General features: G+C 59.5%; 1 protein-coding gene across 1 annotated transcript in view; it reads left to right on the forward strand.

Annotated features, from left to right (window-relative positions):
• COL7A1 (collagen type VII alpha 1 chain) overlaps positions 1-25,333 on the forward strand; it is a 32,072-nt gene that overhangs the window by 214 nt on the left and 6,525 nt on the right. The window contains exons 2-95 of the mRNA XM_023231788.2: positions 424-604; positions 1,271-1,430; positions 1,518-1,611; positions 1,704-1,865; positions 2,029-2,192; positions 2,268-2,397; positions 2,500-2,616; positions 2,719-2,865; positions 2,953-3,069; positions 3,145-3,294; positions 3,375-3,503; positions 4,151-4,294; positions 4,383-4,508; positions 4,611-4,754; positions 5,255-5,374; positions 5,504-5,647; positions 5,978-6,103; positions 6,185-6,331; positions 6,587-6,709; positions 7,052-7,198; positions 7,436-7,570; positions 7,657-7,800; positions 7,882-8,018; positions 8,304-8,430; positions 8,515-8,661; positions 8,747-8,919; positions 9,018-9,053; positions 9,137-9,163; positions 9,261-9,305; positions 9,377-9,439; positions 9,879-9,959; positions 10,049-10,084; positions 10,225-10,260; positions 10,441-10,512; positions 10,621-10,698; positions 10,935-10,961; positions 11,043-11,096; positions 11,217-11,279; positions 11,382-11,441; positions 11,569-11,604; positions 11,827-11,871; positions 11,949-11,984; positions 12,359-12,403; positions 12,499-12,534; positions 12,654-12,689; positions 13,066-13,098; positions 13,249-13,302; positions 13,682-13,741; positions 13,831-13,866; positions 13,974-14,054; positions 14,156-14,191; positions 14,387-14,431; positions 14,662-14,733; positions 14,971-15,015; positions 15,262-15,288; positions 15,505-15,534; positions 15,651-15,731; positions 15,803-15,838; positions 15,914-15,949; positions 16,041-16,121; positions 16,364-16,399; positions 17,132-17,194; positions 17,282-17,326; positions 18,926-18,961; positions 19,034-19,069; positions 19,181-19,276; positions 19,395-19,430; positions 19,518-19,553; positions 19,657-19,704; positions 20,051-20,086; positions 20,205-20,327; positions 20,410-20,610; positions 20,708-20,743; positions 20,824-20,886; positions 21,085-21,153; positions 21,229-21,273; positions 21,400-21,462; positions 21,644-21,688; positions 22,008-22,043; positions 22,173-22,208; positions 22,341-22,385; positions 22,550-22,582; positions 22,662-22,724; positions 22,841-22,876; positions 22,955-23,035; positions 23,169-23,237; positions 23,368-23,403; positions 23,484-23,525; positions 23,730-23,774; positions 23,855-23,899; positions 24,623-24,658; positions 24,741-24,800; positions 24,940-25,047; positions 25,196-25,267. Coding sequence (XP_023087556.2) covers positions 424-604; positions 1,271-1,430; positions 1,518-1,611; positions 1,704-1,865; positions 2,029-2,192; positions 2,268-2,397; positions 2,500-2,616; positions 2,719-2,865; positions 2,953-3,069; positions 3,145-3,294; positions 3,375-3,503; positions 4,151-4,294; positions 4,383-4,508; positions 4,611-4,754; positions 5,255-5,374; positions 5,504-5,647; positions 5,978-6,103; positions 6,185-6,331; positions 6,587-6,709; positions 7,052-7,198; positions 7,436-7,570; positions 7,657-7,800; positions 7,882-8,018; positions 8,304-8,430; positions 8,515-8,661; positions 8,747-8,919; positions 9,018-9,053; positions 9,137-9,163; positions 9,261-9,305; positions 9,377-9,439; positions 9,879-9,959; positions 10,049-10,084; positions 10,225-10,260; positions 10,441-10,512; positions 10,621-10,698; positions 10,935-10,961; positions 11,043-11,096; positions 11,217-11,279; positions 11,382-11,441; positions 11,569-11,604; positions 11,827-11,871; positions 11,949-11,984; positions 12,359-12,403; positions 12,499-12,534; positions 12,654-12,689; positions 13,066-13,098; positions 13,249-13,302; positions 13,682-13,741; positions 13,831-13,866; positions 13,974-14,054; positions 14,156-14,191; positions 14,387-14,431; positions 14,662-14,733; positions 14,971-15,015; positions 15,262-15,288; positions 15,505-15,534; positions 15,651-15,731; positions 15,803-15,838; positions 15,914-15,949; positions 16,041-16,121; positions 16,364-16,399; positions 17,132-17,194; positions 17,282-17,326; positions 18,926-18,961; positions 19,034-19,069; positions 19,181-19,276; positions 19,395-19,430; positions 19,518-19,553; positions 19,657-19,704; positions 20,051-20,086; positions 20,205-20,327; positions 20,410-20,610; positions 20,708-20,743; positions 20,824-20,886; positions 21,085-21,153; positions 21,229-21,273; positions 21,400-21,462; positions 21,644-21,688; positions 22,008-22,043; positions 22,173-22,208; positions 22,341-22,385; positions 22,550-22,582; positions 22,662-22,724; positions 22,841-22,876; positions 22,955-23,035; positions 23,169-23,237; positions 23,368-23,403; positions 23,484-23,525; positions 23,730-23,774; positions 23,855-23,899; positions 24,623-24,658; positions 24,741-24,800; positions 24,940-25,047; positions 25,196-25,267 — 7,256 coding nt within the window. The remainder of the gene's footprint in view (positions 1-423; positions 605-1,270; positions 1,431-1,517; positions 1,612-1,703; positions 1,866-2,028; positions 2,193-2,267; positions 2,398-2,499; positions 2,617-2,718; positions 2,866-2,952; positions 3,070-3,144; positions 3,295-3,374; positions 3,504-4,150; positions 4,295-4,382; positions 4,509-4,610; positions 4,755-5,254; positions 5,375-5,503; positions 5,648-5,977; positions 6,104-6,184; positions 6,332-6,586; positions 6,710-7,051; positions 7,199-7,435; positions 7,571-7,656; positions 7,801-7,881; positions 8,019-8,303; positions 8,431-8,514; positions 8,662-8,746; positions 8,920-9,017; positions 9,054-9,136; positions 9,164-9,260; positions 9,306-9,376; positions 9,440-9,878; positions 9,960-10,048; positions 10,085-10,224; positions 10,261-10,440; positions 10,513-10,620; positions 10,699-10,934; positions 10,962-11,042; positions 11,097-11,216; positions 11,280-11,381; positions 11,442-11,568; positions 11,605-11,826; positions 11,872-11,948; positions 11,985-12,358; positions 12,404-12,498; positions 12,535-12,653; positions 12,690-13,065; positions 13,099-13,248; positions 13,303-13,681; positions 13,742-13,830; positions 13,867-13,973; positions 14,055-14,155; positions 14,192-14,386; positions 14,432-14,661; positions 14,734-14,970; positions 15,016-15,261; positions 15,289-15,504; positions 15,535-15,650; positions 15,732-15,802; positions 15,839-15,913; positions 15,950-16,040; positions 16,122-16,363; positions 16,400-17,131; positions 17,195-17,281; positions 17,327-18,925; positions 18,962-19,033; positions 19,070-19,180; positions 19,277-19,394; positions 19,431-19,517; positions 19,554-19,656; positions 19,705-20,050; positions 20,087-20,204; positions 20,328-20,409; positions 20,611-20,707; positions 20,744-20,823; positions 20,887-21,084; positions 21,154-21,228; positions 21,274-21,399; positions 21,463-21,643; positions 21,689-22,007; positions 22,044-22,172; positions 22,209-22,340; positions 22,386-22,549; positions 22,583-22,661; positions 22,725-22,840; positions 22,877-22,954; positions 23,036-23,168; positions 23,238-23,367; positions 23,404-23,483; positions 23,526-23,729; positions 23,775-23,854; positions 23,900-24,622; positions 24,659-24,740; positions 24,801-24,939; positions 25,048-25,195; positions 25,268-25,333) is intronic.

Genomic DNA, 25,333 nt, shown 5'->3' on the forward strand with positions numbered 1-25,333 from the left:
CTCCGCGACTCCCCGAGGAATCCTCCTAATTCTGGGACTCCCCGAACCCTCCGCGGTCGGCGCTGGGTTCCCTAAACTGCCTCCTATCCTGTTCCGACTCAAATTCTGGTTCCCTGTGTGCACGCGGGGTCCCCTGCCTTATGTCAATCCGCGCCGGCCCCTAGAGGCTGACCTCAGTCCCAAGTCCACACCCGTGCTGGCGACTCTCCCTCCCCCGCACACCCCAACCCCCCGCGGGAGTCTGCTCTGGGACCCACCCAGCTCGACTCCCTCCAAGGCCCCCAGGCTCAGGCCGACTCGGCCCTCGTTTGCATAAGATGAGGCCTACTCTCCCCACCATCCCAAGTCCCAGCGAGGCCACCGTGCGGGGAGGCGGGTGGTTGGCCTCCCAAAAGAGGCCCTGATCTCTTCTGCCCGCCCCAGTGACCTGCACGCGCCTTTACGCCGCTGATATTGTGTTCTTACTGGATGGCTCCTCATCCATTGGCCGCAGCAATTTCCGCGAGGTCCGCAGCTTTCTCGAAGGGCTGGTGCTGCCTTTCTCTGGAGCAGCCAGTGCACAGGGTGTGCGCTTTGCCACAGTGCAGTACAGTGATGACCCACGGTGAGTAGTGGCCCTGAGGGCTGGGGACCACGGGATCCCACCAAGACCCCTTCCCCAGGGAGGGAGGAGACCCGGGAAACCTCAGACCAGGTCTTTCCGGAAACAAGTTTTGGGGAACCTAGAGACCCCCTAGCCAGGACCTCCTCTGGAGACAGAGGTAAGGATTCCCTAGGTAGAACCTTCATGCCCTGAAGCACCTCCAGGCTATTGCAAGACAGGAAGGTGCAAGACAGGCTGTGTTTTCTGAGCTGGAGATGGGGAGCCCAGGAGGGGGCCCCCATGCCTTTTGGACTCTTCATGTTCTAGCCTCTTAACCCCTGCAGCCGTTCACCAGAGGCGCTCCATCTGGCCAGCATCCACTTTCCTACATCTGGACCCCTCCTCCTGCAATTATTTAATTAAGCAGCATCTTGTTTCCCACAGACTGTGAGCCCCTAAGGGCTCCTTCAGGCCTGCCCAGGCCCAGCTGCAGATGGTGCACAAAGGAGCCCCTGGGGAGTTTGTTAACCTGGGGGTTCCAGAGGAAAGTGGATGTGGAGAATCACAGAATGAAGGGACCTCTCAAGAGAACCTGATACCCATAACCCTCACCCTAGAGGCCTCCTCAAGGCCAGGGCCAGAAGAGATCCTGAGTCCTAGCCTGTTGCCACCCCTACCCTCCAACAGGACAGAGTTCAGCCTGGATGCACTTGGCTCTGGGGGTGATGTGATCCGCGCCATCCGTGAGCTCAGCTACAAAGGGGGCAACACTCGCACAGGGGCTGCAATTCTCCATGTGGCTGACCGTGTCTTCCTGCCCCAGCTGGCCCGACCTGGTGTCCCCAAGGTGATCCTTACCCCTTCCATGCCTCCCAAGATGACCCCAAATGAAGTGTTCAGGGGAGCCATGATTTGACCCCTGCACCTGTCCCAGGTCTGCATCCTGATCACAGATGGGAAGTCCCAGGACCTGGTGGACACAGCTGCCCAAAAGCTGAAGGGGCAGGGGGTCAAGCTGTTTACTGTGGGTAAGGACTGAGCAGGGATGACAGGTCAGCTGGGGAGTGGGAGCAGTCAGAGAGCATGTGGGTGACTGAGTCCTGACTGGTTGTCACTTCAGGGATCAAGAATGCCGACCCTGAGGAGCTGAAGCGAGTTGCCTCACAGCCCACCAGTGACTTCTTCTTCTTCGTCAATGACTTCAGCATCTTGAGGACACTACTGCCCCTCGTTTCCCGGAGAGTGTGCACAACTGCTGGTGGCGTGCCTGTGACCCGGCCTCGTGAGTTCCTGCCTACATAGTGTGCCCCGACCTAGACCCTGGACCCCAACCCCCACTTGGGAGTGCTGATTCCATCCTATGTGCTCCTGACCCTAACCCCAACTCTGCACCATACATGCCCACCCCAATCCTCCTGCCTGATCCCCTGATCCCCCATTCCCAGCGGATGACTCAACCTCTGCTCCACGAGACCTAGTGCTGTCTGAGCCAAGCAGCCAATCCTTGAGAGTACAGTGGACAGCGGCCAGTGGCCCTGTGACCGGCTACAAGGTCCAGTATACTCCTCTGACGGGGCTGGGACAGCCACTGTCGAGCGAGCGGCAGGAGGTAGGATGTCAGGAGTGACAGGTGGTGGCTGGGGACTTGGCTGGGCAAGATAAAGTGACCTCTGGCCCTGGGCAGGTGAACATCCCAGCTGGTGAGACCAGCGTGTGGCTGCAGGGTCTCCGGCCACTGACTGAGTACCAAGTGACTGTGGTTGCCCTCTACGCCAACAGCATCGGGGAGGCGGTGAGCGGGACAGCTCGGACCAGTGAGCAATTCTGCCAGCCTCTGACCCCATTCACCTAACTCCCCACCCCAGTACCCCCTCCCACTCCTGACTCCATGAATCCCTGGTGGGACTCTCCCCCAGCTGCCCTGGAGGGGCCGGAACTGACCATCCAGAATACCACAGCCCACAGCCTCCTGGTGGCCTGGCGGAGTGTGTCAGGTGCCACTGGCTACCGTGTGACATGGCGGGTCCTCAGTGGTGAGTGAGAGATGTGGGCTGAGGGGAGTCCCTGCACCTCAGACAAAACTGTAGAGTCCTGTGTCTGCAAGGCCCACTGGCCTCTTGGTGCCCCCCATGCAGGTGGGCCCACACAAGAGCAGGAGCTGGGCCCTGGGCAAGGTTCAGTGTTGCTGCGTGACTTGGAGCCTGGCACGGACTATGAAGTAACCATGAGCACCCTGTTTGGCCACAGTGTGGGGCCCACCGCTTCCCTGACGGCTCGCACTGGTAAGAAGGCTGGGCACTTTCGTCAGGCTGGGACGGGCAGGCAGGGCAAGGACCGGAGGCAACTGACATCCCATGTGCCCTGGGCAGACGCTTCTGTTGAGCAGACCCTGCGCCCGGTCATCCTGGGCCCCACATCCATCCTCCTTTCCTGGAACTTGGTGCCTGAGGCCCGTGGCTACCGGTTGGAATGGCGGCGTGAGACTGGTCAGTGTGGGGGAAGGGACGGACAGGCAAGGGTCAGGGCATGGCCTCAGCTGGCCTGACCCTGTCATCTCGCAGGCTTGGAGCCACCACAGAAGGTGGTGCTGCCCTCTGATGTGACCCGCTACCAGTTGGATGGGCTGCAGCCAGGCACAGAGTACCGCCTCACACTCTACACTCTGCTGGAGGGCCGCGAGGTGGCCACCCCTGCGACTGTGGTTCCCACTGGTGAGGGCTCTGTGGGCTGGGCCAGTGAGTGGGGGAGGTGTTGGAGCCCCAGGCTGCCTCTATGCTGTGCTCTCCAACAGGACCAGAGCTGCCCGTGGGCCCTGTGATGGACCTGCAAGCCACCGAGCTGCCTGGGCAGCGGGTGCGAGTGTCCTGGAGCCCAGTCCCCAGTGCCACCCAGTACCGCATCATTGTGCGCAGCACCCAGGGTAAGGTGGACGCAACCAGCACCCCCACCACACACACTGAAGTTCCAGCCTGAGGGGTCTGAGTGTACCTCCAGCCCTCTCCTTTCACAACTGGGTCCCTATAGTCTCCTCCCTGTCTCCTTATCCATCTGCTTCCCAGGATGGCATTGAGCCCTGAAGTGTCACAGGGTGTGTCTGCCCCTACCCTGCCCCAGCCAGTCTCCTCCCTGCGCCACACCCCTGTCCATGGCTTGCGACTCTGCATAGCCACAAACTCAATCACCTGCCTTTCTGTGACCCTAGTGGTGACCACTGTACACCAACCTCTCATTGCATGTCCCCATCCAGCACCGACTTCTGCCATCCCACATCAGTGTCTGTCAACAGCTCATCAGTTCTCACTGCAGTCCGCTGGCTCCTGTCATCCTACATACCAGCATCTCACGGACCCCTGTCCTCCAGTGTCCCTGATCATCACTGGCCCCTTTCATCCTATGTCCTTGTCTTGCATTCACTTTTTTCAGCCATATGCCATCTCTCTGGTCCCCACCACCCCACATCCCCACCTCCATGGCCCTTCTCGCTCTGTGTCCCTGTCCATCACTGCCATCGTCCCACGTCCCTGTCTCTTTCTGACCCCTGCCCACCTATGCTGACTTCTCTCTTAGGGGTTGAGCGGATCCTGGTGCTTCCCGGGAGTCAGACAGCGTTCGACTTGGATGACGTCCAGGCTGGGCTTAGCTACACTGTGCGGGTGTCTGCTCGAGTGGGTCCCCGTGAAGGCAGTGCCAGTGCCCTCACTGTCCGCCGGGGTGAGCGCTACAGGAAGCCTGTGGAGGACAGCTGTCTGCCTCACTCTGGTCCTGGTTCTGACCTCTGATGTCTGTGTTTAACCCCTAGAGCCGGAAACCCCACTTGCTGTTCCAGGGCTGCGGGTTGTGGTGTCAGATGCTACGAGAGTGAGGGTGGCCTGGGGACCCGTCCCTGGAGCCAGTGGATTTCGGATTAGCTGGAGCACAGGCAGTGGTCAGTGTGGAGTGTGTGGGGGGACTGCTGAAGGGACCAATGAGGGTATGGGGGCTGGAGGGGACGGGCAGGAGCCATGTCAGCATTTCCCTCTGACCTCAGGTCCAGAGTCTAGCCAGACACTGCCCCCAGACTCTACTGTCACAGACATCACAGGGCTGCAGCCTGGAACCACCTACCAGGTGGCTGTGTCTGTACTGCGAGGGAGAGAGGAGGGCCCCGCTGCGGTCATCGTGGCTCGAACAGGTCAGGGCCTGCCCCCGTCCCTTGACTCTCTGCCTCCATTGCTCTTTCAGACCCCCATGCCTTCCCTTGCAGACCCTTGCTATTCCCCAGAACTCCTGCCTCCCCCTTCAGATTCCTACTCCCTCCTCCCTCAGAGACTCTGCTTCCCCTTCAGTTTCAGCTGTCTCCTTTTAAGCCCTTCCCATCTTCAGATTTCCCCGCTTCTCCCCGAAGACTCCCACAGTCTTTGCCCTCAAATTTCTACCACCTCAGCCCTCAGACCCCCACCCCTTTTTTGCTGGACCCAAATCTCCTCTGAGATTTACACTTTCTCCTCCATCAGACCCCCTCACTGCTTCCTAAAACCTCCATCTCCCCACTTCTCCACTGGACCTATTCACCATCTCCTCTATCAGATTCCTGTTTTCTGTTAGACTCTCATCGCCTTCCCCTATCAGTATCAGATAGCCCCACTCCTTCCTGCCTGCTCCAGCAGACTCCCCATTGCCTCTCCCCACTAGACCCACTGGGCCCAGTGAGGACAGTCCATGTGACTCAGGCCGGCAGCTCATCTGTCACCATTACCTGGACCAGGGTTCCTGGCGCCACAGGATACAGGGTTTCCTGGCACTCAGCCCACGGTGGGGACTGGGGTTTGGGAGGGGGCAGGTCAGGGTGGAATGGGGGCTGGGGGTTTATTGGGGGTCCAGGTGGGGCTCTGGGGGACAGAGTTTGACTAGCCCCGGAGTTACCTCCATCCCTGCTCCTAGGCCCAGAGAAATCCCAATTGGTTTCTGGGGAGGCCACGGTAGCTGAGCTGGACGGACTGGAGCCAGATACTGAGTATACGGTGCATGTAAGGGCCCATGTGGCTGGTGTGGATGGGCCCCCTGCCTCTGTGGTTGTCAGGACTGGTGAGTGGACCCTGACCAACTGCTAGCCACACCGAATTAGCTACCCTGCCCTGCTGTGTATTCCTGATTGCCCAGCTGCCTCCACACCCCTGCTCAGTGACTGTCCTGTCCACACTGACCCACTCCACACTGATTAAGTGTCCACCCATGGTGACCTCCTGGTGGCCCCACACTGCCCACCCCAAGGCACTGACCTCCTCCCTCTCAGGGCTGCCTACAGTGACCTGTCCACACTAACCTCACGCTGACTTTCAGATTACCCCCGTGTCAACCATGCCTGCACTACCACTCTGTTCTCTGCCAGACCCCTTACCTTGCCTCTGTCCCCAGCCCCTGAGCCTGTGGGCCGTGTGTCAAGGCTGCAGATCCTCAATGCTTCCAGCGACGTTCTGCGGATCACCTGGGTAGGGGTCACTGGGGCCACAGCTTACAGACTGGCCTGGGGCCGGAGTGAAGGTATGGCTCCCTGATGCCACCCCTATCCTTCCTGGCTGGGACTGCCCACCCCTAACCATTGCTCTATGCCCACCTGGCCAGGTGGCCCCATGAGACACCAGATACTCCCAGGAAACACAGACTCTGCAGAGATCCGGGGTCTCGAAGGTGGAGTCAGCTACTCAGTGCGAGTGACTGCACTTGTCGGGGACCGCGAGGGCACACCTGTCTCCATTGTCGTCACCACGCGTAGGCAGAGCATGAGCTGGAGAGCCTCGGGATGGGTGGTGTGGATGGTTTGGGGATCGGGGCTTGTGCTCCAGATTGGGAGAAAGGACCAGGACTGGTAGTGAGCCTTTGGGGGCGGGGTCTGAGAGGAGGGAAGGTGAAGGCTGGGATAGGCAGAGGGGCTGGCTGGGTGGGGTGCGTGTGCCAGGGTGGGCCTGGGGTTGGCACAGGGGCCATTGGGGCAGAGCCTCCCTGATTCCTGAGCTTTCTCTCCAGCGCCTGAGGCTCCGCCAGCCCTAGGGACGCTTCACGTGGTGCAGCGCGGGGAGCACTCGCTGAGGCTGCGCTGGGAGCCGGTGCCCGGAGTGCAGGGCTTCCTTCTGCGCTGGCAACCAGAGGGTGAGGGGTGTCCCTGGGAGGAGGTTAGGAACCAATGCGGGCAAGGCTGTGGCAGACGCCGCAAGGTAGGTGAGGACAGTGACAGTGAGTGGGGTCTGTCATTGGGGGTCTGCGAGATCAGTGAGAGTAGGTAAGATCAGTCAATGAAGTGCACGGGATCAGTGAGTTCATGGAGGGTCAGTCTGGCAGGGTCCGTAAAGTGGGCAGAGTCAGTGAGGATGAGGAAGATCAGTCAGGAGGGTGGACCCAGTTAACAGAGCCAGTGAGGTGGGCGGGCCCTTTAATGCCCCCAGCTGTCACTCTCCCACATGCTCTTGGCCCCCACCCTCACGCCTGCCCCAGGTGGCCAAGAACAGTCCCGGGTCCTGGGGCCCGAGCTCAACAGCTATCACCTGGACGGGCTGGAGCCAGCCACACAGTATCGCGTGAGGCTGAGTGTCCTAGGGCCGGCTGGAGAAGGGCCCTCTGCAGACGTGACTGCGCGCACTGGTAAGCCTGCCTCACCTTGGCGTGCTCCTCCCCTACTGATGACCCACCCTGGCTTCCTGCACCCCAACTCTGAGTGACTCCTGTACCCCCACCCCTCACCCTGTTACCCTGGGTGACCCCAGCATGACCTCTCATGACGCTTCAATAAGACAAACCCGACCCAGGATCTCAGATCTCTCTCCCCTCTGGGTTCTCAGGACTCAACCTCTGATCCTCCATCTTTCATTCCTCCTTCAGAGTCACCTCGTGTTCCAAGCACTGAACTACGTGTGGTGGACACCTCGATCGACTCGGTGACTTTGGCCTGGACCCCAGTGTCCAGGGCATCCAGCTACATCCTATCCTGGCGGCCACTCAGAGGCCCTGGCCAGGGTGAGGGGGAGGCCAGGGTTGGGGTGGGCTGGCAGCTGGGGCTCTGTGGAGACTGATTTTTAATTAAGTTCTCTCTCCTACATAAGTGCCTGGGGCCCCGCAGACACTTCCAGGGATCTCAAGCTCCCAGCGGGTGACAGGGCTAGAGCCTGGCGTCTCTTACATATTCTCCCTGACGCCTGTCCTGGATGGTGTACGGGGTCCTGAGGCATCCGTCACACAGACGCCAGGTATGGTGGGCATAGTGGGAAGGGCAGAAAGGTGTGTCTGGGTGGGCTGCTCGCTTCAGTAACTTGTTCCCCTTCCTGCAGCGTGTCCCCGTGGCCTGGCGGATGTGGTGTTCCTACCACATGCCACTCAAGACAATGCTCACCGTGCGGAGGCTACGAGGCGGGTCCTGGAGCGTCTGGTGTCGGCACTTGGGCCTCTTGGGCCACAGGCGGTTCAGGTTTGGTCCTGGGCAACCAGATTCCTACCTCTCCCTGTGGCCCCCCACCCAGGCTCCATGTCAGTTACCATCTCCTGACCACCCAACAGGTTCAGTCATTCTCCCAGCTCTCCCACAGGCTCCAGATCTCACCTGCTGCCTGGCTTCCTATCCTGCCGTCACTGCTGACTCCCTAATAGATAGTCAGGCTTTGGTCACACACACCTGATGTGTTTCTCCAGGCTCTGTGCACCCCCATCCCTGCTCTATCATCCTCCTCAGGCTCTGTGTCTCCCTCCACTCCAGGTTGGCCTGCTGTCTTACAGTCACCGGCCCTCCCCACTGTTCCCCCTGAATGGGTCCTATGACCTTGGCATTATCTTGCAAAGGATCCGTGACATGCCCTACATGGACCCAAGTGGGAACAACCTGGGTGAGGACTGCAGCAGACATGGACTCTTGGGGCTATCCACTGGGAGCTTGGTGCCCCAGGGTTCTGACATGTCCTTCCTTCCAGGCACAGCCGTGGTCACAGCTCACAGATACGTGTTGGCACCAGATGCTCCTGGGCGCCGCCAGCACGTGCCAGGGGTGATGGTTCTGCTAGTGGATGAACCCTTGAGAGGTGATATATTCAGCCCCATCCGTGAGGCCCAGGCTGCTGGTAAGGAGTAGGCTGATGGGGAAGGGGTCTGGGAATAGGGGTGGCCCTGACAGGGCTATCAAGCAGCCACTGGACCCCACCTTAGGGCTTAAAGTGGTGATGTTGGGAATGGCTGGAGCGGACCCAGAGCAGCTGCGTCGCTTGGTGCCGGGCATGGACTCTGTCCAGACCTTCTTCGCCGTGGATGATGGGCCAAGCCTGGACCGGGCAGTCAGTGGTCTGGCCGCAGCCCTGTGTCAGGCATCCTTCACTACTCAGGTTTGGAAGAGGCCTCTGGGGGACTGGGTGGTAGAAAACAAAGGATCTGGGGGTTCTTGGTAGAAATGTTCAACCTCAAAGAGACCCTATGTCTACAGCCCCGGCCAGAGCCCTGCCCAGTATATTGTCCAAAGGTAAGAGTCTTGCGACAAGAGGTGGGCGGAAGCTGCACCTGGGGCTAGCCACTCTGACCCACATCTGACTTGTCTTTCCCCAGGGCCAGAAGGGGGAACCTGGAGAAATGGTGAGTGCCCCTGCAGGGGGTGCGAATAGAGAATGGGTTGGGTGTCAGTGGGGCAGGGGAGGTTGGCAGCACAGGTCTCACTGATCACCCTTCCTAGGGCCTGAGAGGACAAGTTGGGCCTCCTGGCGACCCTGGCCTCCCGGTGAGTGCCCCCCACATCTGTCCCTGCACCCTGACTGGCTTATCACCACCTAACCTGCTGTCTTCTCTCAGGGCAGGACTGGTGCTCCTGGCCCCCAGGGGCCCCCTGGAAGTGCCATTGCTAAGGGCGAAAGGGTGAGTGTGGGGACCATCGAGGTTTCTCTGAGGCACTCCTCAAAGCTTTCTCAGGGTTTTTACGAGAGAGAAGGAATAAGCAGAGTTCGAATCATCGGAAATTCCTAGAAGCCCAGCTGGAGGTTATAAACCACCGCAGAGACTTTAGGGGACACTCTGAAGTAGAGGGGCCAGTGGGGCTTCTAGCCCCTCTGCAGAGCCTGAGCAGCAGCTCTAAGTCCCAGAGGCACGAAGCCCTCTGCCTTGTCACTGCCCTTGTGCCTGGAATTGGACTCCGTGCAGCTCTGAGGGGCCACTTCTCTGCCTCACTGTTCCGCCCCCAATAATACCTGGGGGCCAGTGAGGTAGGGGACCCTTTGTTGATGCGGTGAGGCCCCTCCAGCAAACCAGGGGCCTTCAGGGAGGGTCTCTTCCTGCCCTGACCTCTTCACCTCCTCAGGGCTTCCCTGGAGCAGATGGGCGTCCAGGCAGCCCTGGCCGCCCCGGGACTCCTGGGACCCCTGGAGCCCCTGGCCTAAAGGTGAGCAAGCCTTGCCCTGCAGGTCAGGGTGGGCGCTGCCTGAGTGGGTGGGTGGCTCCGACTGTTCTGCCTCTGGCCTCCATTTGCAGGGCTCTCCAGGGTTGCCTGGCCCTCGTGGGGAACCGGTAAGGCGCCCTCCCTTCTTTGCTTTCCAAGTGTCTTCCCAGGGCTCTTCCACAGGGCGGGAGCCTGGGGTGGTAGGTCAGTGCCCACGCTGACGCTCGCCTGAGCCCAAGCACCACCCTCTGCTCTGTTTGGTCCTCAGGGAGAGCAAGGACCTCGAGGCCCAAAGGGGGAGCCGGTAGGTGAAGGGGGAAGGGAGGCGGCCGGGATGTCCCAGGGAGGAGCAGGACTGCCCCACACCAGACCCTGTGCAGGGCCTAGGGCGCGAATAGGAATAGCTGGACGTGTCTAGGGGCTTATTCCAGCTCAAGGCCCCCATATCTTGAATCCTACCCATCTTGAATCTCTGTCCCTACAGGGGGCTCCCGGACAAGTCATTGGAGGCGAAGGACCTGGGCTTCCTGGGCGGAAAGGGGACCCTGGACCATCGGTAAGTCCAGGGTATGAGGTGGCGAGTGATGGGTAGTGGGGGTACCGACACGAGGGGGTGAGAGGAGGGTCTGTGGGGTTGCACCTTATACTTTGTCTCCTCCATCAGGGCCCCCCTGGACCTCGTGGACCACTGGGGGACCCAGGACCCCGTGGCCCCCCAGGGCTTCCTGGAACATCCGTGAAGGTGACAACCTCATGAGTGCCATGTGATGCAGAGACCTGGTGACCCCATTTGAACCCACATAACCCCTACCAGTTCCTCTGGCTCTTGTGACCCTCTGATCACCCCCATGCTCACCATGATGCCTCAGTTCTCCCAAGATCCTTGTAATCCAATTGGACCCCCTGACCCTCATCCCTCCTGGTATCTTTGGGAGTGAGGTGTGGCCCAGGGTCATGGGGTCATCATCTGTTTTCTAGGGTGACAAAGGTGATCGTGGGGAGCGGGTAAGTGAGGGACGGGTTGTGCTGGGGGTGGTTTAGAGTCTGATTCCCCTGTTCATTCCGTGACCTGCTGTTCTCTCCCAGGGTCCCCCTGGACCAGGTGAAGGTGGCATTGCTCCCGGGGAGCCCGGGCTGCCAGTGAGTGGGCCTTGAGGCTCTGCTGGGGGCCCTGCTCAGGGCTGTGGGTCTCTCCTGGGGCAGTGTTTGGGTGCTGGGCTTCATGGTTCTTGGCTCACATTTTTACTCACTTCCTCCTAGGGTCTTCCCGGAAGCCCTGGACCCCAAGGCCCCATTGGCCCCCCTGGAGAGAAGGGAGAAAAAGTAGGAAGCCTGACTTGATGATATCCCAGTTCTGGGGTGGGAGGCTGGGTGCTAGGGGCAGGGCCTCCCTTCGGTCTTCCCACCCGTGCATATCTCCTTCAGGGTGACTCTGAGGATGGAGCTCCAGGCCTCCCAGGACAACCTGGGTCTCCGGGTGAGCAGGTGAGTGGAAGGGCCAGGGGTTCTGAATGTGGTGGGCACAGCTCCAGCCCCCACCTCAATCGTCAACCACTGCTCCATCCTCATGCCCGAAAGCAAATCTCTGAACCCCCAAATTCATCCCTTCCAGGGCCCACGGGGACCTCCTGGAGCTGTTGGCCCCAAAGTGAGTACCAGTTGGGGGACTGAGGTGTGAGGGGTGCTACTCCGGGCTCCCCGTGGTGTTAGGGGAGGCTGGAAGATCAGGAGATAACAGTTCCCTCCAGGTCAGAGGTTGTGGTTTTGGAGGGGATGGTTGGGGTTTGAGACCCCTTGTCTGGGGTTTGACATTCAAGCCGCCCACCAACCCTCTCTCTCTCTCTGTCGTTCTCTCACCCTCTGTCTTCAGGGTGACCGGGGCTTTCCAGGGCCCCTGGGTGAGGCTGGAGTGAAGGTAAGTGCAACCTGGGGGTCTCCAAGGGCCCTGGAGGATCTGGCCCAACTCAGCTCTGACCTCTTCTGTTCCATCAGGGCGAACGTGGACCTCCAGGCCCAGCGGGATCCCGGGTGAGCCCACTGGCTGCAATGCTCATACCAGCTGACCTGGCTGTGCCCTTTCTGGTTATGGCTTCTTGCCCTTGACCCCCGCTGCCCCTGCTCCTTACCCCTCCTCAGTGACCCCTTATCCCTGCTGATACAGGCTCTAACCCTCAGCCCCAGGGACCTGGCTTTAAATCTGTGACCCTGCTGAACTGACCTTGACTTTCACTGACCTGGTCTCTGTCCTCCTGCCAAGTCTGACCTCTGCCAACCTAAATCCCAATCTTCCCTGACCCCTCTCCAGCCCCCACCCCAGCCTCTAGCCCTGCCCATATCCCCCATCCCCGCCCGTATCCCCCATCCCCACCCACCTGCACAGCTCTTCCCTTCCTCTCCTCCAGGGGCTGCCAGGGGTTGCTGGACGTCCTGGAGCAGAGGGTCCTGAAGTGAGTCTGTGACTGTGGTGGGACCACGAGTGGGACTTTTGTGTGTCCCTCCCCTTTCCTTTCCCCTCCTGGACTCCCACTTTCTCTACATTCAGGGGCCACCAGGACCTACCGGCCGCCAAGGAGAGAAGGTGGGTCCTCGACTGGGGGTGGTACTGTCTGATACTAGGGGTGTGGCAGGTGGGACACTGGGATTTGGGGCTCCAAGGTGACTCCCTGACCTGTCCCTGCTCCTATCCTCTCTCCACAGGGGGAGCCTGGTCGTCCTGGGGACCCTGCAGTGGTGGTGAGTGATGGGAGGATGGGGCTCTGAGCACAGCGCAGCCCTTGAGCAGTGATCCTCCTATAGAACACTATCTGGGCTGTGATTCCACAGTGCTGGGCCCGTGAGCAGTCTCAGAGCTCTGTGGCTCACCTGCTAGAATCTGCCTCCAGACTCCTGGCTGTGACCCTGTGACCCCATGACTGCCATGCAGGTCATGAGCTCTTTGTGTCAGTCCATTTCGTATAACCCCTTCCCTGTTATCAGCGGTGACCCTGTGACTTCTGGGTGGGGACTGAGCTGTATGACTTTGAATTCCATGTGACCTCCATTCCAATGAAGACTTTGGTCATACAACCCCAAGGCAAGGCCAAGCTATATCTGTCCTGTTTGTTTTTAGGGACCTGCTGTCGCTGGACCCAAAGGAGAAAAGGTAAGCCTGGTATGGGGCAAGGGGAGGTTTCTACAGAGTTGAGGTCTAGGTCATAGGGCCTATGTATGGGACTTGAGGGTCACATGACTTGCTAGGTCATGGGGTTAACTGGAGCCTGGGATTAGCACTGATGGTCTTTGTCACCTCCAGGGAGATGTGGGGCCTGCTGGGCCCAGAGGAGCTACCGGAGTCCAAGGGGAACGGGTAAGTGAAGGGAAGCGTTTTTTGTTTTTTGTTTTTTTTTGAGACAGAGTCTCGCTCTGTTGCCCAGGCTGGAGTGCAGTGGCAGGATCTCGGCTCACTGCAAGCTCCGCCTCCCGGGTTCAAGTGATTCTCCTGCCTCAGCCTCCCAAGTAGCTGGGACTACAGGCGCCCGCCAGCGTGCCCGGCTAATTTTTTGTATTTTTTGTAGAGATAGGGTTTCACCGTGGTCTCGATCTCCTGACCTCGTGATCTGCCCGTCTCGGCCTCCCAAAGTGCTGGGATTACAGGCTTGAGCCACTGCGCCCGGCCCGTGAAGGGAAGTGTTTAGCGGGCGGTTGGTAGAGGTTGTCTTCCTGACTTGTTATCCTTCCATCCACAGGGCCCACCTGGCTTGGTTCTTCCTGGAGACCCTGGCCCCAAGGGAGACCCTGGAGACCGGGTGAATCAATGTCAGAATGGGGATTGTGACAGAGGGAGATGAGGTGGTAGGACCCTGACTAAATCCTATCCCCCTTCTATTCCCTTCAGGGTCCCATTGGCCTTACTGGCAGAGCAGGACCCCCAGTGAGTACCCATGACCCTGGGCAACCTCAAGGTTTCTGGGGTCCCCTCCCCTTGAGGACTGCCTGCTTTGAGCATCCTGCATCACCTCCCTCTTGCCTCCTCCACAGGGTGACTCAGGGTCTCCTGGAGAGACGGGAGACCCTGGGCGGCCTGGCCCCCCAGGACCTGTTGGCCCCCGAGGACGAGATGTAAGAGGCTGGAGCCGGGGGAGTCACGGGGGGTAAGGGAGTAGGGCTGTTGCCAGCATCATGGGGTTCTTGAAACCAGGGCTGACACTCATGTTTCACAGGGTGAAGTTGGAGAGAAAGGTGACGAGGGTCCTCCGGTGAGACTTCTTCCCACTGTGGTTTCTGATCCTTTACCCTTGAACTAGGATCCCAGTGGGCTGGGGCTCCACCAGACCATCCATCCACTCTTTGCCTCCTGTCCAGCTGCTGCTCAGGCCCTTCTCTGTCCCCTCTCCCTGAGTGAGTTAGATCCTGACTCCCCTGTGCAGTATGATTTTTCTCTCTGTCACCAGGGTGACCCAGGTTTGCCTGGAAAAGCAGGCGAGCGTGGCCTTCGGGTGAGTCTTGGCAGAGAGAAGTAACAGGGGTGATGGGAGGTGGGCATGAAGGTGATAGGAAAGGCTGAGGGGGGTTAAGGGGTGATGGGAGGCCCTGCAGGGAGACATGGGGTGATGGGAACCTCTGATGTGGATTTTGGAGTGATGGGGAGCCTGGGGCAGTGTAGGGGGTCACAGGGGCACCTACAAAATACTGGGAGGGTCTGTCTGAGGCCAGCTACTCTTCTTAGGGAGCACCTGGAGTTCGGGGGCCTGTGGGTGAGAAGGGAAACCAGGGAGATCCTGGAGCGGATGGACAAAATGTGAGTCCCAATCTATGACTCCTCACCCCAACCTTAACCCTCCAACCAGTCAATTCCCAACACCTGATCCTACCCCCCAACCCCGTAATGCTAAACCCTCCCAATCTAAACTTCCTGTGACCCCTGCATCACGCCCACCTGAAGCCTACCAGCATTCCCATGAGTCCTCATGGTGCTTCCAAAGCTCCCCCAAACTGCTGCCCACCTTGAGTGGTCCTGACCCCTGCCTTTCTGCAGGGCAGCCCTGGACCATCTGGATCCAAGGGTGACCGTGGGGAGCCGGTGAGTAGGGCCGGTGTCCTGGGCTCAGAAAGGATGGAGGGTCCCCTGGCACTGCTGCCAGTGTGCCTTCACATGAGGGGTCTGGAGGTCAAGGTGGGTGGGAAGCATGGATGGCCACCCATGCCTGCTGGGGGCTGGCATTGGGGTACTTCGGGGAACTTGGGGGCAGAGTTGAGCCTGGAGCAAACCAGAGCCATGGCCTGGGACCTGAGGCTTCCTGTTGACTATAATCATTTCCTTTCCCAGGGTCCCCCAGGACTCCCGGGACGGCTGGTAAGGGCTGCACTGGGTCTGGTCCTCTGTCATTGCCCTCACTTGCCCCTTTGGCTCCACGTCATGTCCCCTCGTTCCTTCCACTAATTCCCACTTCCCCCACTGCCCCTCTGAAACCTCCACAGATCCCTGGAGCCCCTCACAGACCCTGTATCCCCTCGCCAACCACTCTTCCCCTTGTTGAGCCATTCTTCTCACTGGCCATTCCCCCCACAGGTAGACACAGGACCTGGGGCAAGAGAGAAGGTATTAGGGTCTGTGGGTGGAGGGTAAGAAAGACCCCAGTGCCCCTCCCGGCAGGTTCTACCTTGGGCATGGCTTAGCTTCAAGGCTGTTCCTCAGCAAGCTTATCTCTGTCACAGGGAGAGCCTGGGGACCGCGGACAAGAGGGTCCTCGAGGGCCGAAGGGCGACCCTGGCCTCCCTGGAGCCCCTGGGGATAGGGTGAGTATGGCTGGTCCTGGGGGTGCAGGTGTGGGAGGGCCCACTCTGATTTCTTCCTCCCCTATCTTCAGGGCATAGATGGGCTTCGCGGGCCCCCAGGCCCACAGGTGAGTGATGCACTTTGCCCCGTCTACCGAGTCCCCATCTTGCCCTCACCTCTTATCTGACCCTGTTCCCTCCAGGGGGACCCAGGTGTCCGAGGCCCAGCAGGAGAAAAGGTGAGAGGGTGTGGAGGTTTCTCAGGGCATGAGCCTGGGTTATCAGATCCACCTTGGCCTTGGTGGCCTCTTACCACTCTATTTTCCACAGGGTGACCGGGGTCCCCCTGGGCTGGATGGCCGGAGCGGACTGGATGGGAAACCAGGAGCCTCCGGGCCCCCTGGGCTGAATGTGAGTCTTGGTAGTCCTGCCTGGTTGTCCCCTTCACCTGTCCCTTCACATGTGGGCCCTAGACCCCAGCCTCGTTGGTTGGTCTTGGCCTTGATGAGCTCTGGGGCCAGACATGTTGTCTGTGTCTTCTCCCAGAGCCCTGCCTGGGTGGGGCGCGTTGTTGCCATGCAGGCCTTAGGCTTACAGGGATTAGAGCCCCTGACCCCATGACCATGATGAACTGACTTTGAGTCTCTCCTCAGGGTGCTGCAGGCAAAGCTGGGGACCCAGGGAGAGACGTAAGTGAGGGGAGATGCTGGGACAGAGGTAACTCAGGGGTTTGCATAAGCTCCGACCAGATCATCATAGTCACAGCATCAGGAGAGTGGGGGGTGTTGGTTCACCCTTGCCTTTGGGAGGGGTCTCAGTCCTTGGGAGGGGTCTCAGTCCCTGGCAGATAGGTTTTAGTAGAATCCCCCTTTCTGACCTTCTTTGCCTTGGGAGTCTTCATAGGCCCTCCAAGTTCTGGGAGTTCTTCCCTTGGGAGTATCAGCAGGGGCCCCCCCCATCCATGGGGTCTGTGCCTGAGGGATCTCAATGGGACCTCCCAGTCCTGGGGGTCTCTACCCTAGAGGGAGATCTTATTGGGGTCCTCTTAGTCCATGGGGTATGCCCCAAGGGGTATCTCAGAGGCCCTATAAATCTTTTTTTTTTTTTTTTTTGAGACGGAGTCTCGCTCTGTCGCCCGGGCTGGAGTGCAGTGGCCGGATCTCAGCTCACTGCAAGCTCCGCCTCCCGGGTTTACGCCATTCTCCTGCCTCAGCCTCACGAGTAGCTGGGACTACAGGCGCCCGCCACCTCGCCCGGCTAGTTTTTTGTATTTTTTAGTAGAGACGGGGTTTCACCGTGTTAGCCAGGATGGTCTCGATCTCCTGACCTCGTGATTAGCCCATCTCGGCCTCCCAAAGTGCTGGGATTACAGGCTTGAGCCACCGCGCCCGGCTATAGATCTTAACAAATACTTTTTCCAGGGGCTTCCAGGCCTCCGTGGAGAACAGGGTCCCCCTGGCCCCTCTGGTACTCCTGGATTACCGGTGAGTCCAGACTTTCATGTTACCCTATTTTCCCCCTTCCTACCCTCACCTGATCCCCAACATCTGACCAGTGATCTGTTCCCACAGGGAAAGCCAGGCGAGGATGGCAAACCTGGCCTGAATGGAAAAAACGTGAGTGTGTCCAGGGCAACTGTGGCGAAACCTGCCAAGAAACACCAGCAAACCTACACAGCCAAGATCTCTAGCAACACATGAGGCACACGTGCAGACACATGCATCCTGGCCCAGACATACAGATGCATCCAGAAGCATAGTTCTTTTTTTTTTGAGATGGAGTTTCGCTCTTGTTGCTCAGGTTGTAGTGCAATGGCATAATCTCGGCTCACCGCAACCTCTGCCTCCTGGGTTCAAGTGATTCTCCTGCCTCAGCCTCCTGAGTAGCTGGGATTACAGGCATGCGCCACCACGCCTGGCATTTTGTTTTTTTTTTGTTTTTGAGACGGAGTCTCGCTCTGTTGCCCGGGCTGGAGTGCAGTGGCCGGATCTCAGCTCACTGCAAGCTCCGCCTCCCGGGTTTATGCCATTCTCCTGCCTCAGCCTCCCGAGTAGCTGGGACTACAGGCGCCCGCCACCTCGCCTGGCTAGTTTTTTGTACTTTTTAGTAGAGACGAGGTTTCACCGTATTAGCCAGGATGGTCTCGATCTCCTGACCTCGTGATCCGCCCGTCTTGGCCTCCCAAAGTGCTAGGATTACAGGCTTGAGCCACTGCGCCTGGCCGCATTTTGTATTTTTAATAGAGATGGGGTTTCTCCATGTTGGTCAGGCTGGTCTCGAACTGACCTCAGATGATCTGCCCGCCTCGGCCTTCCAAAGTGCTGAGTTTACAGGCGTGAGCCACAGCATCAGGCCTGGAAAAATAGTTCTATATGCACACACATGCAGCCTCACAGACACATACGGGTTAGGTGAATGGGCCAATTTGTGCCAGGATGGGTTGGGGTTGACACATGCCCAGATAACCCACAGCCATAGGCACAGGTGAAGAGCCACAGACAGGTCAACAGGCACAAACACACTAGTGTGAAGCCACACTTGAGGCACTTAAAGACATGTTGACACCCAGACACTTCCACCCAGACTCATGTGCTCAGACATCGACCCAAGACTGCATGTGGACCTGTGTTGAGACATGGTGAGACACACATGGATGGCTGTGACCTGTGACATGTGCTACGACACGCGGGCACATGACTTTATATCGTCACCCACAGGCTTATGGTCATACACATTGAGCTACACACGAGTTGCAGACAGATGCCAAGACATAGGCCTCAAGACACAAGGCACTGGGGGCCTTTGGAGACATGTATAAAAGCCCATGCCCATATGCAGACATGGGCCAGGATGTGCAAACAGACCAGGACACCCAGACCCATGGGTACATGTACTAAGACACACATGGATACGCACACACCCAGGACATGTGGACAATCACCAACCCAGAGATGCATGAATGTGGAGCTACCTCTAGAGAGCCAGAGACAGAGGACATGTGTGCAGTTGCCTGTTGGGGTGAGCAGGGCTGCGCAGGCACACCCTTAAACATGCAGCAGCTCACTCAGACGGCCACAGGCCATGCTCCGAGACATACACAGCCGTGGAGCTACAGGCACAGAAATACAGTCACAGTCATCTGAAATCCACCAAGATAGTGTCTTGCAGTCAGACACAAGTGAATGTTTGGGCTGATGTGAGTCCTCTGCCCACAGGGAGAACCTGGGGACCCTGGAGAAGACGGGAGGAAGGTAAAGTCCCCCACGCGGGGTCTCTCTGGTCTGTGCTTGGAGCCATGTCTGAAGCATCCTTGTTTTCCTTAGGGAGAGAAAGGAGATTCAGGTGCCCCTGGGAGAGAAGTGAGTGTTGGAGTTTTCTGCAACCTCTGACCCCTAACCCTGACCCTGGGGGATATGACTCCACTCTTTTCTGAGGTCTCAGGGTCCTGATGCTGACTGCATCCCTCACAGGGTCGTGATGGCCCCAAGGGTGAGCGTGGCGTTCCTGGTATCCTTGGACCCCAGGGCCCTCCAGGCCTCCCAGGGCCAGTGGGCCCTCCTGGCCAGGTGAGTGTCCTGGGTCATTCTGGGACTTGAGAGCATTAGAAGCCATTACGTTTTCATGGGTAACCCTCCCGGGAAGCCATGGGCCTGTGTGACCCCTTTGTGTTCTGCCATATCTCAGGGTTTTCCTGGTGTTCCAGGAGGCACGGGCCCCAAGGTAAGTGTGTGGATGTTGGGTAGGGGGCATGATGAGGGGCTGACCAGGCTGGGGGTCATTTCCTCACCTTGTCCTTCTTGTTGTCAGGGTGACCGTGGGGAGACTGGATCCAAAGGGGAGCAGGTGAGGCCCCCACCTTTTCCACATGCCCAGGTAGCCACAGCACCCACATGTGCACATGCACGCCCATAGGCTGGTTCCTAGCAGTTTGTCTTCATCTTTCCAGGGCCTCCCTGGAGAGCGTGGCCTGCGAGGAGAGCCTGGAAGTATGCCGGTGAGCCAGCCTTGGGAAGTCCCCTTGATTCTGTTTTGCATGCCCATGGGGGCCACGTCACCATCCCCTTCCCCTTGCCACGAGGCTCCATAGGTTCTGTGCTGTGTGTTCAGTGCCCTGCCCCATTGGGGTTCTTGTAGCCCACACTCAAGGGAACTTGGGCAGTGGGGACGTGCCAGAAAGGGGCTCTCAGGGGTCTCCAGCCATGCCTCAGCCAAGTGCTAAAGGGTGCTCTGGGCAAGAGGCCTGGGGAAAAGGGCGTGGAGGTGCTTTCCTGAGGCTGCGTGGAGCAGAAGGCAGGAGCTTCTCTGTCACGGGCAGCCCTTCACCCAGCCTTTGTCCCTAGAACGTGGATCGGTTGCTGGAAACTGCTGGCATCAAGGTGGGTTGTGTAGGGGCTGGGGGTAGGGGCAAGTGGGAGCCCCTGGGCCTAGTGGGGCCCACAGGCATGGGAGCTGCAGCGATGCACCCCGCTCCTCTGACCTCTCGCTGTCCCTCAGGTGTCTGCCCTGCGGGAGATCGTGGAGACCTGGGATGAGAGCTCTGGTAGCTTCCTGCCTGTGCCCGAACGGCGTCGAGGCCCCAAGGGGGACCCAGGCGAGCGGGGCTCCCCAGGCAAGGAGGTGAGCAGAGGTGGCTCAGTGGGGTGTACCCTGTGGGAGTGTAGCTGTACAGCAACCAGCATTCTCTCTTCAACTCCTGCAGGGCCCCATCGGCTTTCCTGGAGAACGCGGGCTGAAGGGAGACCGTGGAGACCCTGGCCCTCAGGGGCCACCTGGCCTGGCCCTTGGGGAGAGGGGTCCCCCTGGACCTCCTGGCCTTGCCGGGGAGCCTGGAAAGCCTGGTATTCCCGGGCTCCCAGGCAGGGCTGGGGGTGTGGGAGAGGCAGGAAGGCCAGGAGAGAGGGTGAGGCTGGGGGCTGGCCGGGAGAGTAAGGGAAGAGGGGTTGGGAGGGGTGGGACCCCCCCATGGGCTTGGGCCTCACCCGCTATTTGCATTTCAGGGAGAACGAGGAGAGAAAGGAGAACGTGGAGAACAGGTGGGCTGCGATGGACTCTGTGGAGCAGGCTGCCTGGAGGCTGTGCTGGGGCTGCCACCCCATTTTCTTGTTCCCTGCAGGGCAGAGATGGCCCTCCTGGCCTCCCTGGAACCCCTGGGCTCCCTGGACCCCCTGGCCCCAAGGTGATCACCCCATCTCTGCCCTAAGCCTGTGACTGGTGACCAGGAAGCCACCCTTAGCTTGGTCCCCAGAAATATGGTAGTGTGTGACATAACCCTGGAATTTCTGACCCTGTAACCCTCTGTGATCCTAAGATCTGTGATGAGCCGCCCATGCCTCTATGACAGAGACATCTCTCCCCTGTGACCTTGTGTTTTTAGGTATCTGTGGATGGGCCAGGTCCTGCACTCTCTGGAGAACAGGGACCCCCTGGACTCAAGGGTGCTAAGGTCAGTGTGTGGGTTCAGCTCGGGGCCACCCTCTGCCGTGGCACTAGGGACTGACTTGACATCTCATCCCCACAGGGGGAGCCGGGCAGCGATGGTGACCGAGGTCCCAAAGGAGACGGGGTGAGACCTCTCCCCACACTTCCGTAGAGTCCCCCTCCTTTCTGGGGGCACATGAGAGGGGATGTGCTTAAGTACCTGGGTGCGTGGCAGTGACTGGGGGCTCAGGGCACAACACTCTGCCTTCAGGGTGTGCCAGGCATCAAAGGAGACCGGGGAGAGCCTGGACCGAGGGGCCAGGATGGCAACCCGGTAAGTCCTTGCCCAACAGCCACACATGTGCAAGAAGGTGGCTTTCATATGTGTTGTCCTACGTGCAGGGCTGGGGTCTGCACTGCCTGGGACTGTCTGAGTCCTGACTCTGTCAAGGGGGATGGTGGGTGGAGGGGAAGCTGGAACTGGGAAACTAAGGCCTGAAACCTGTTCTCTGCAGGGTCTACCAGGAGAGCGTGGTGTGGCTGGGCCTGAAGGGAAGCCGGTGAGTGGTGGCTGAAGCACCCGGCCCAGGCTCTGGACCCTCCGCTAGGTGCTGCTGCTGCTGTGTGTGTGCATGTCTGTGTGTGTGTGTTTGTGTGTGCCTGTCTGTGTGTGCCTGTGTCTGTGTGTGTGTGGTTGTATGTGGATGTGTGTGTGCAGGCCCATGTGTGCTATCTGTGAGAGGCAGTCCATGTGTAGGTGTTATCTGTGACTGGAAAGGGTGAGGTATGGAAATTGACCCCCAAGGTAAAAGCCCCAGAGGTTGGGAACAGGCCCAAGTGAGGCCCAGATTGAGGCTCATCAGTGCCCTCTCTATGTAGGGTCTGCAGGGTCCAAGAGGACCCCCTGGCCCAGCGGTGAGTACCCAAGAACCTTCACCTGTCCTGCCCCCATCCTGTGCCCTGCCCCAATGAGCAGTACTGCCTGAGTTTCCCTGGCGGGGCGAGGCTAACTCCCCCTCATCAGACTCCTTGTCTCCCCAACAGGGTGGTCATGGAGACCCTGGACCACCTGGTGCCCCGGTGAGTGACCAGGGAGCACTGCCTGGTGAGGGTCTGGAAGGGATGGGATAGGCATTGGCCACAACTGATGAGCCACGCCTTCTCTGTGTTAATCCCTGAGCCCTGTTCCCTGCCCTTGACCCTTTTCTCTAGGGTCTTGCTGGCCCTGCAGGACCCCAGGGACCCTCTGGCCTGAAGGTGAGTCTAGGTGTGTGGATGGGAGGAGGAGGCTCCTTTGAGCCACGTCCATGCCCGGGGTAGTGTGTGCCAACCTCCTGGGCTGTCATCTCCTGCAATGAGGCTGAGCTCCAGGAGCCCTGGCCGTGTGGGCTCTGCTCATGCAGTCTCTGGGTTGTTTGCAGGGGGAGCCTGGAGAGACAGGACCCCCAGGACGGGTGAGTGGCCTAGCTCACGTTAGGGTCATAGGGAGATGGGGGGGTGGTTGGCACTGCCCTGAACTTTCTCTTCCTCCAGGGCCTGCCTGGACCTACTGGAGCTGTGGGACTTCCTGGTCCCCCTGGGCCTTCTGGCCTTGTGGTGAGTGAGCCCTGTGGCCCCTGCAGGGACACTGTGTTTTCACTCCTTGGGGCCCATGTTCTCTCATGTCCTCGTGTGTCCCTTGTTACCCTGACATCCTACTTGTTCTCCCTCAGGGTCCACAGGGGTCTCCAGGTTTGCCTGGACAAGTGGTGAGTTCTGGGGGTCAAGGGTTGGGCTCCAGGGGTCAGGGGTCAGCAGGCAGCCCTGACAGAGCTCCTCCCTCTCAGGGGGAGACAGGGAAGCCGGGAGCCCCAGGTCGAGATGGTGCCGGTGGAAAAGACGGAGACAGAGGGAGCCCTGGTGTGCCAGTATGTGTTCTGGGGGCAGCTCGCTGCGGGCCTGCTGTGGGGCGTGGTGCCCCGCTGTGAGCTTGAAATATGAGGAGTGGGGCAGCAGGGGTGGTAGTGGAGACACTCAGTTCCTCCCGCTGCTCTGCCACAGGGGTCACCAGGTCTGCCCGGCCCTGTCGGACCTAAAGGAGAACCTGGCCCCACGGGGGCCCCTGGACAGGTGATCTTTGACCCTGACTTCCACCCCCTGCAGTAACTCCTCTGCCTCACCCACAAGCCTACTTCCAAACGCATGGGGGTGGCAGGGTGGGGGCGGGGAGGAGAAGGAAACTCACTAGCATTCCCCACAGGCTGTGGTCGGGCTCCCTGGAGCAAAGGGAGAGAAGGTGAGTGTGTAGGGGCTGCCAGCGAGGAGGGGCCAACTGGTGGGGGCCGAGGAATCCCACTGACCCCTCCCCCTTACCAGGGAGCCCCTGGAGGCCTTGCTGGAGACCTGGTGGGTGAGCCGGTGAGTAGGGAACTTCTGACAGCCGAAGTTCTGGGGGTCCTGTCTCTCCAGTGGCCCAACTTCTGGCCTTTGACCGATAGTTTACCCACCCTCATGACCCTCAGCTTTCATAGTAGACCCCATATTTGAGCCCTGGCCTCAGGCCTCCCTCCGGAGTCTCATCTGTGACTGATGCCTGTGTTGCCTCCTGACCTCTGTCAACAGGGAGCCAAAGGTGACCGAGGACTGCCAGGGCCGCGAGGCGAGAAGGTGAGGTGGGCTGCCCCGGGACCTGAGTACTGAGCAGAGAAGGTTCAGTCCAGACACCCCTCTCCAGCCATTCTTTGCAGGGTGAAGCTGGCCGTGCAGGGGAGCCCGGAGACCCTGGGGAAGATGTGAGTCTGGGGCCTGGGCAAGGGTGAGCCTGGCCTGAGGGGGGTGATGGTGGGCATAAGGGGCCACTCTTGGGCCTGGGCACATGTCTGAGCCCCTGAGTCAGGCTGCATGTCCCAACATCCAGGAGCCTGCTCCCTGGAGCACCGGGAGCCACAGGCTGTTGGCGTCCACACTCTGAGCTCTGGGGGCCGTGTCTTGGCTTCTGTGTGCCTGTCCTTGGTCTGTTCCTCACCGCATCTGGACATACATGTGTGCTCTGGTCTGATCTCCCAGATCCCAGGACACACCTGAGTTCTTGTGAACCTCTCCTTGGTCCTGTGTTTACAGTCCTCCTTTCCCCTGCCCCTGACTGCCAGCGTTCAGCCTGTGGCCATGCCTGCTCCACCCGGGAGTGGACGTGTTGGGGTTCCCCTCTGAGCTCCCGTGTGTCCGCACTCACGTCTGTGGAGCCAGATGTCTGCACTCGTGTGTGGACTCCGTGTGCCTGTGGCCACGCCTGAACTCCCACCTGTCTATGGTTGTATCTGAGTGTCCCTCTGTCTGTGCCATCCTGAGACAGGCCATGGTCATGTCTGAGCTCCTGTGAGCCGATTCTTGGTCACATGTCTGAGTTCCCATGTGTTCATGGTCACATCTGAGCTCCCCTGGGAATATTTTGGGCCACGTCTGAACTCTGTGCTCATGTTCCTACCCTCTCAAATGCTGTTTGCTGGGTTTTTTAGGGTCAGAAAGGGGCTCCAGGACCCAAAGGTTTCAAGGTATGTGTACCCAGAAGGGTCCCTGCTGGGGTCCTGGTCCTGAGACTCCGTGAGCTTGATCTGATGCCTCTTTTCCTCAAAGGGTGACCCAGGAGTTGGGGTCCCAGGCTCCCCCGGGCTGCCTGGCCCTCCAGGTGTGAAGGTAAGTCAATGCCCCATCACCAGTTGTGGGGGCAGCGGGCCGGGCGGCCGCTGGAGGTAGGAGGAAGAGGGAGTTCTGATGAGAGTCCTGGGAGGGGTCCTGCATTGACCATTCCCTCCCTTTGCTGTGTTGATTTCAGGGAGATCTGGGCCTCCCTGGCCCCCCTGGTGCTCCTGGTGTTGTTGGGTTCCCGGGTCAGACAGGCCCTCGAGGAGAGATGGGTCAGCCAGGCCCTAGCGGAGAGCGGGTGAGGGACTGGAAACAGCATGTGGGGGCTTGGTGAATCTGCGGTGGGAGGAGAGGGCCCTGCCTTGGGGGTTCCCGGTCTTGAGGGGGCACAGGGTAGGAGGGTTTCCAAGTCACTCTCTGCCTCTCTTGCTCCGTTTTTCTGGTAGGGTCTGGCAGGCCCCCCAGGGAGAGAAGGAGTTCCAGGCCCCTTGGGGCCACCTGGACCACCGGGGTCAGGGGTGAGTAGAGGTGCCCTAAAGCCCCACGTGTTTGATTGCCTGTCCTCGTGAGGACTTAAGATGGGG

Source organism: Piliocolobus tephrosceles, chromosome 2 (genome assembly GCF_002776525.5).
Source record: "Piliocolobus tephrosceles isolate RC106 chromosome 2, ASM277652v3, whole genome shotgun sequence".
In the NCBI taxonomy this organism is placed as follows: domain Eukaryota; kingdom Metazoa; phylum Chordata; class Mammalia; order Primates; family Cercopithecidae; genus Piliocolobus; species Piliocolobus tephrosceles.